Source organism: Hylaeus anthracinus, unplaced genomic scaffold (assembly GCF_026225885.1).
Source record: "Hylaeus anthracinus isolate JK02 unplaced genomic scaffold, UHH_iyHylAnth1.0_haploid 5, whole genome shotgun sequence".
Classification (NCBI taxonomy): Eukaryota; Metazoa; Arthropoda; class Insecta; order Hymenoptera; family Colletidae; genus Hylaeus; species Hylaeus anthracinus.
This window is the reverse complement of record NW_026535322.1, coordinates 2983030-2991299: the sequence shown is the minus strand read 5'-3', so window position 1 is coordinate 2991299 and position 8270 is coordinate 2983030. Positions and strand designations below refer to the sequence as shown.

General features: G+C 48.2%; 1 protein-coding gene across 1 annotated transcript; it reads right to left on the bottom strand.

Annotated features, from left to right (window-relative positions):
* Positions 1–1731: 1731 nt before the first annotated feature.
* LOC128895796 (uncharacterized) lies at positions 1732–8135 on the bottom strand. Its single transcript, XM_054158722.1, has 5 exons — positions 8131–8135; positions 7142–7260; positions 6275–6461; positions 4255–4598; positions 1732–3606 (listed from the first exon to the last, which is right to left on the bottom strand). Exons 1-5 carry the CDS (start codon positions 8133–8135, stop codon positions 3224–3226), a joined length of 1038 nt encoding a protein of 345 aa, XP_054014697.1. The 3' UTR covers positions 1732–3223.
* Positions 8136–8270: the final 135 nt, after the last annotated feature.

The window sequence follows — 8270 nt, the reverse complement described above, 5'->3', positions numbered from 1 at the left end:
GGGGCTGGAACCTCGAAGAACGCCACTTAAGGGACGAATATGCCCGATATCTTAATTTCGGACGGTGTCGTCGCGTGGAGCGTTTAAATCCGATGATGTCCGAGCCCGGCGTTCGTAGAACCGGTCGAGGATCTTTAATTTCGTATCGGGCCAGAGGAATGAATGCCAGCCTGCGGAACTCGCTCGTTTCTCGACCGTCTGCGGAACCGTGAGCGCAATCTCGTCGAGTTTTATTGGAGCTTCGAGCGATTCTAATGGCCCGTAAAGGGAAAGAGTTCGATACGAAAAGTGGATCCCGGTCGAGAAAGTTGGAACGTCGCCCCGCTATCCGCGTAGATACTTCATTCGATACGGAATCGTGCCGCTCGTTTCGGCTAAATTAAAACTGAGGTAGTTTCTAATAATGAAACGTAAAACGACCGAGTTATGCTCCTGTCGGCACGGATACACACGTCCAAACGTACATACACAAATAAGGGCATTCGACCTAAACGATTGCAAGTCGATACTTCTTGAAAGTTCTATCAAGTATTCCAGAATACTTATCGTGACAGTCTTCGGGAACGATTATTTATCACAGCATTCCTTATTTTTGCGAATTTACTGCAATCGAACGACCCTGTCCAACGATTTCCAAGAAATCGAATAAGTCGTTGGCTACTAGGAACGACTCGAGACTGGAGCATACAATAAACCCCTCTTCTTCTTCGTCACTGTTTCAACGCGACGATCAACATACCAATTTCCTATCTCCACGATGCTCTGCCTCCTCCGCGCCGTTCTTATTGGTCCGCGGCGTTGTGTCCACCGAGGAAGAGGATAAAAAGGGTTGAAAAGAGACGGCAGACGTCGCGGTCTCATCACCGGCGCACAAAGTCCTCTTTGTTTTCCGAGACCGCGATCAGACGTCGTTGTTCGCGCGTCCCCGAGTCGCGTCTCGATCGAGTAAACACGTTAATCGATTTCGAGGATGAGGTAAAGGGAAACGAACCTGGCGGAGGTGGAGCTCACGGTGGGACGCGAGAGGGACGAAGAAATGCAGACCGAGGGGGAAGTAGAGGAGTCCTCGGTAAGGAAGAAAATAATTATTGCGGATGAGGATGACGATGGGAGGAAGGTGGAGGATACAGGGTTCGATTGTGGGAATCTAAATAAAACGCTGCCCAGTTTGTTCATCGCCGAATCAAAGGGGTTGGAGAGCGTGTCTCCCGAGATACAAAGAATGGGGGGATAACTTATCTTTATTTGGCTATATATAAACATTAGGAACCTTATAGATTAAATTTAGAAACTCTTTTGTCATATGCAAATGTTGGATCGAGTCGAAAATAAGGCGGATATCGACTCGAATATTCCTGCTTTCAACTGTACAAAAAGCATCGCGTATCAGAAAGCGATAAAATTAATTTTCGCAATCGAACAATATCTTGAGTCGCGTCTTTCTTTAATGGAATCACGATTTTATCTCTCGGTGCGCGGAATGGTTGAGAGAGAGAGAGCCGAAGGGTGGATGTGACAGGATCGAGGGAACGAATAAAGCATTGGAAGGAGACAAAGCTCGCGACCGGGCAATCGAGTTAAGTAGGCATTTTAGCGGGTACTTTCATCCATTTGTAATTATGAGCGAGGAAAAAAGTAATGATCAAGCAAACGGATGAATATCGCATAAAGTGAAAAATAATGACGCGAGGAACGTTCCCTTATGACATGGTAATTATAAGGGGCGCATCGATTAAGCGAATTTCGTTCACGATGGTCTCGACTAATACCTCGCCTCCAACTTGCGCAGGCTAATCAAGAAGGAAAAGCTGCGCGAGGAAGAACGCGGAGCCGAGAGGGCCAGAGGTCCTTCTGGCAGGATCCGCGGCGAAATCGGCGGTTAGGAACGGCCATGAACCATTTTCGCCCTACGAAGGAGCAGCGCGCACACAGCACAGACAAAATAAGAATACCACGATGGGTAGCGGAGGTGCGCGGGGATGGAGCAGAGCAACATGGACGAATCGGGAGAGAAGAGAAAAGGAGAGACGGAGAGGAGAGAACCCGGCCAACTTCTCTCACCCGGTTTGGGCTGGCTTGGCCTTCCAAGGGGCCAGCCTAGACTCACGATTCTCATCTCTTGCGCTGGTCCACCGGGAGACGAAACTCGTACGATGCTTCTTCTTCTTCTTCTTCTTCTTCTTCTTCATCTTCCTCCTCCTTCTCCTCCTCTTCTTCGTCTCTTTCGGGTGCCATCCTCCCTTCTCTCCGCTACGAAGAACGATGGCTAACGTTCCCTCCCCCCGACGGACCAGTCGCGATTTATTAGGCGAGCTAATTAATAGGCTAACTGGACGCCGGGCGTCGGAGTGTGCGTGCAACGTCGGCGCGGCGATTCGTGGAAATCGAAACGCAACGATTCGCGATTTATCGTCGCGGCGGAGATTCATGATCCAGTGCTCGTCTTGTGAGGCGTCTTCGCCGCTTTCTAGGGTCCCCGCGTCTTTTTTTCCGTCAGCTTCGGAATAGAATCCGAGCCTAATGGCGTCCGCGGCCGAGCGAGCACGGAATTCCTTTAATTCGGATGTTCCGGCGATGAGGGATCGATCCTGCTCGCCACGAATTCCTTTCTGCTTGGTCGCTGCCCACGGTAATTCGAGAGTTCGATAGCGCGCTTAGAGACGAGACGATGGTCACGCTTTGATAAAAACGACGGGGGACTGGTAGCATTCGTGGGACGACGTCCTTGCGTTTGCTACCAGCTGACTTAATCGCGTCGCTCTAGCAAAGTCGAAGACTTTTCTGCTGCTTGGCGTGAACAAAATTGTAGTCTAGAAATAGCGTACAGGTCGCAAATGCTTCATTTTATTCGAGTCTTAAATTCAAAAGTTGATTTGAGGCTAATCCTACGTCGGTATGGACTTGTACAAATTCATAACCGTCAGCCATTTTACTTTGGTCAACTACTAGCGCCATCTGTTTGAAACGCGGCCAAATTTAAACGCAGCTACAATGTGTGCTTCACGTATGACTTCATCTCGAGTGCATCTGTCCCTTTTATATTTATATTTGCATCCTAATACTAGAAAAGCTAGCTCTTCCTAAAATACAAGGTTTCAAAGTTTTAAAAATGTACTAGGTCATCAAAGATCCATAGGCTCCATATTTGACGCACTTGCAACGTAAAGAGTTAAAGATATCATTACACTAGGAAACAATTTTTTAAATTCGAGTTTCTAGTCTGTCATGCCTTCCCACCCCCTGTTCCGCCCCTAGACGTCAGTCTCAAACTGCTGCAATTCAGAGTGAAATCCAAGGTGTCGTTCACACTGTTGCAGCAGCCGTCCTCCTTGACTAACATCTTCTTCGTCCTGGCATCCCTACTGTTCGTTCCTGGTCTTGATCTTCTCGTTTCTTCCGCGTCCTCGTCGTCGATGTCACAGTCGAATCTGTCGTGGTAGTTCATTGCGATCCGAATTATGTGACTCATTTCCGGGCTGGAAGTGAGCGATTCGCGTGCCTGCGACTCCTTTCTCGCGTTAACACGGAAATTTTCGGAGATTTCCGAGCAGATGCACTCGGTGACGTGTTGAGGATCGATATCGGACAGTCGTCGATGACTGGTTCCTGTAACGTGGAGTCAAGTGTAGGGCAATTGAAGCTTTTGAAATGTCATCTACGGTGCTTTCTATTCCTCTATTGTCTGTGCAATTACTAGTTTGTTACTGCAGCGTTTTATTGATCCTATGTCGAGCGAGGTTCGACAAAAAATTTACTGAAATCAGAAAATTCGCAATGCAAAGGATTGATATAAAGATAGGTGCAGGTGCAGAGGAAAATGTCCGATTATCATTTTAGTTTCAGTAACGTATTTTCTTTCCGGGGAAAGAAAGTGTGTACTTTCTGTGTAATTGATACTGACAGGTTGTCTAGTGGCAGGCGCAATGTTGCACCTGGAAACACGCAACCTGTACAACTCTGCTGTAGTAAGTGACTATCCTCGTTATTGAATTTTATTTTTCAAGAATACTTCATTTAACAATTTCAAATTGAAATCTAATAACCCTAACTCTCTAATTACCAATACCTAGCTTCGTACAAGAATTCATCGACCACCCCCCTCCCCCCCCCCCTCGCCGAAACATCTCGATCATTTTCCTCGAACAGAGGGATCGAGCCCTCGATGGAACGATCGCTTAAAGTCGATTCCCTCTGCGCGAATACCAAGAATGCCGATGAGTAAACGTTCGCCTAAACGGTGGACTTTGAATTGACCTTCGACAATGTTCTTCGTGCATTCTTCGAGGGTTGGAACTCCTTTCGTACATTCCACGAGCTCCTCGCCCCTTTTGCGTCTGCCACGGGACTTCCTCGAGGATCCTTCCTTCCTTGCTGCGTGGCGTAGGCCGTCTCTCTCGTTCCCTGTCGCCGTGACCTTCTCCAGGAGCTCGTGCAGAATGTCGTCCTTGGATTCGAGGGATTCGCTCGTCTCCTCGGGCCTCGAGCGCGCGCTCGCCTGAGATTCGATCAGAGGAATTGGGGATTCTGGTAGCTCCAATGAGACGATCGTCAGGAACGGCGGCCTCTCCTTCCGGATCCTCTCCAACCAGGATCTATAACTGTTTCGTCAGCGATCACGATTACGTCGCGGATCAAGAGACATCGCGAATTAGACGAGTCTTCCGGGTGGAAAATTGACTTCTGTTCGGGAGGGAGGGATGGATGGGAGAAATGTTGGGAGATGGGGACGATGCTAACGATAACTATCGATTGGTCGAGTTCATCATCGTTATGAAGATGTCACAGTCATACGAGTCTTTCACTGCACAAATCGACCAATTATTGTATTTACCCATAACGAGTAAAAAAATTCTGCATTTTAAACACGTTTACCGAACAAGCACTTCTCTTTCAAGTGCGACGATTCCATTGGCATCAGACAGCGTCCAGCAATTACAACGATCATCGTAACACCGATAATTCCGCGGTTCCCCTGTAATTCGATATGTAAATGCCGGCTAACGGTCCATAAACGCGGGAACATGATCCACGGAAATCATTGTTTCTCGGTATCCGTCCGAGCGCGTAATCGTTACGCTGTAATGTCTTTGTCGTGACTTTCGGTACACGGGGAGGATGCTGCAAGAGAATCGTCGGAAAGAAAAAGAAAGGGGAATGGAAACAAGTGAAGGAGCGTGTCACGAATAGGGGGAAGCACTTCTGGGAAATGGTGTGAGAGAACGTTTTCCGCGGCTACTTCGTAATCACCTATACTTGAGATGATTTCAGGCAGTTGGGAAAGAAGTCATTGCGGAGAGGATTTCGTTCCTCTCTGACGTTCAGACAGGATCGTTTCTTGTTGATGGGATTTTACTCTGAAAGGATGAATATCTTGGACGGATGCAAGCTGTGCATACGTGAACTGTCATTGTCGTATTATAATAAAATAAATGTTATTATGATACGTTATTATGACGTTAGCAAATCGTCCATTGAACGATTGAAGGTACGTTGAGAAGTGCGCGAGTCGATAAATGGGCCACGACGGTGTCAGCAGAACCGGAGGAAGCGACGAAGGAGAAAGAATTCCTCCGAAGCGGCGATCCAGCGGTGGTGGATTCACGAGAAACGAGAGCACGTTCTAAACTCGCAATAAACTCGGTAACCTTGCCCGGATCTCGGGCTCAGGGGTCAGCCACGAAATATAATACTACTCTCGCGTCTGGAGCGTCGCTGAGAAACGGCGAAAAAGAGGAATTCCTGGGGGAAAGACGAGGAACAATGAGCAACTTTGTGAGACGAGGAGAGAAACGTCGATGATAATGATGCTCAGATACGCTTATTTTGGATACGATAGCTGCTTAAACAACGTTTAAGGGTTTAACGTGAAGGGCATGATCGCATTCGAGGTTTCATTAAGTCGCGCGGCACCGATCGTTTCTTCCGTCCAGACAGTTAAATTTTAGTGCGTTTAATTACGGGTTCCTACGTGGCGTCAACGAACCGCTCGGGCGCCTGAAAGTTGTCTAGGTCGGTGATTCGGTTAATAAGCGGTGTCCTAGAATTGTCGAAGGAAGTTTAGCATTTTGGACGTTCCCTAGAAAACTGTGTCAATCGTCTGCAGGGTGTTCGATACGCTATGAATCGTCGAGCTAGGTAGTTATAGTCACTCTATAATCTAGAACTGAAACCGACCAACTATACCGTTAATCGTAGAATTCATTTTCCCATCTCTGATCCAAAGTATGCGATCAGCGTTGAGTTCGTTCGCGCGAGATGAAAGGAGAGAGCGTACCTCGAGGATCTCCTGGTGGAGGGCACGTAACCGGTGGTAGGATGACAGATATGGCGTGTCGGAGACTGCGACCTTGAACTCGACGGTTCCCGCGCGCTCCTGGGGTCCTCGAGCGTGAGGCGCCGAATGTAGAGTCCTGGCACCTCCTCCGCGAGCTGATGTCTTCTCCTGTACGAAGCCACAGTGACTGGTCCAACCGATTCTCACCATCGATCATCCGCCGTCGCTCTCCTCTTTCTTTTCACTTTCCTCTTCCTTTTTCTTTTTCGCTTTCACGCGTCCTTTTTCTTTCCGTTCGGTTTCACCGAACGAACCGCGGCCGTGAACTCGTCGAGCGACCTTGAACCGTGATCTCAAGACCCTCAACGTCGACGCGGTTGCGAGGCATGGTTCCTAGACAGTCGTCACGCTTCCGTCAGGCGACATTGTGGCACGAAACGAGAGGAGGTAGACAGCAATCGAATAACGATTTCGTTAGCATCTCGCTCCTTCCTCGATCCCATGAGGATCAGTCGGGCTCGACGAGTCCTTTTCGAAATTCCACGGGGTCAGGCACAGGGAACCTACGTAATTACACGTGGTTCGATTAAATTGTGCTGCTATGTTGCGGAATGCGGTTCTAATCTCCACGTTGATTGGGCAGGCTCGTTTGTGCAACGATGCTTACTCTCTAACGAGATTGTTGCGATCGCTAACGAGATCTACCGCCCGGAAAGTGAACTGAATATATACGCGCATAAGGTGTATGTTGGATGCAGAAGTAAAAAAAGAGCATCTGCAAAGCAATGGAAAAGAGAAGAGAAGAGAGGAAGAACGTAGAATAATATTGGGTCTTAGGAAAGCGATTCTGAATATGATAGTTCTTACGAATTCGTGATGACAAAGTCCATTCCAAGGTGTCCTGTTCTTTCGAAGCTCTTCTAAGACGAACAAAGTTATGTAAAACGCTTCTCAACGCTTGGACCTTCTTAAAACAGATTTGGGATCTGAAAATAACAAAAAAGATTCGAGTAAACGCATGTCCAACACGTGAGTCGCAATACCAGGTGGCTTCAATTTCATAAAAGTCATGGCAAAATCCGTAGAACGGTGTGTATATGGATCTTGATACGCAAGACGCACGAGGTTCTCGCACGGGAATTATAAATTCCCGTTGTAACACGCGCGTTTGCGCAGTGTCCCATTAAAATCGACCCTCCTCAAGAATTTCAACCACGCTCCGCAACAAGCCGCTGCAGTGTAAACAGAGCCCGATGGCGACTCCGTCCCTCCACTTAGCAGATCGAATTCATCGTTTCCCGCGATCCATCAGGAAGGACACGGATCGACGCGGCCAGAATCGCATCGCGGTGGGCGTCGTATCAAACGGTACATCGGTTTCAGGTAATTCCCGATCAGCAGGTGGTCCGATTTCGGTGGACGGGGGAGCCCGGAGGCCCTCTCGGGCCGTGGCACCGCATTAAAAGCGTTGTTTAGCAGGCTATTCCGAAATTTGTTTCTCCTTTTCCCAGCTGCTGGCCGAGGTGTGGGATAGATTAGTTCTCGGCCGCGCGACTGTCAGCTACTTGCCCCGGGGCCCTGACCGACTGGCTCGATTTTGAAGGAAGCCATTTACTCTCCTCTTCTTCTTCCTTCGCTGGACCACCGGTGCTGTCTCGTCGAAATGACGCCAGCACTGTTCGCGAAAAATGACTTTTGCCATCTAATGTGCAAATGGATGGTAAAAAAAAAATTATTTAAAATTACAGAAAGGACATAACTTTCCAGTCTACCTAATAGTACCCTCTAGATGACACTTGTAGAACATGGAATTGAAATTTGGTCCAGTTATAGCTACCAATGAACAGTGTACTCACCTCATCGATGATCGATATACCAACCCTCAGCGACCAACCCTTCCAGTTGCAGAGCGAAACAATTCACTCGAGGACGAATACCTCCCGTTCTAGCGTTTCCCAGTCAACCAACTGTTGGCTCGAACCAATCGGAACGAAAC

Coding starts and splice junctions, on each gene's coding strand:
- LOC128895796 (XM_054158722.1), bottom strand. Junction 6,462..7,141: donor GACTTTGTCATCACGAATTC/GTAAGAACTATC, acceptor CGGTTGGACCAG/TCACTGTGGCTTCGTACAGG. Junction 4,599..6,274: donor TCCACCAGGAGATCCTCGAG/GTACGCTCTCTC, acceptor CTGACGAAACAG/TTATAGATCCTGGTTGGAGA.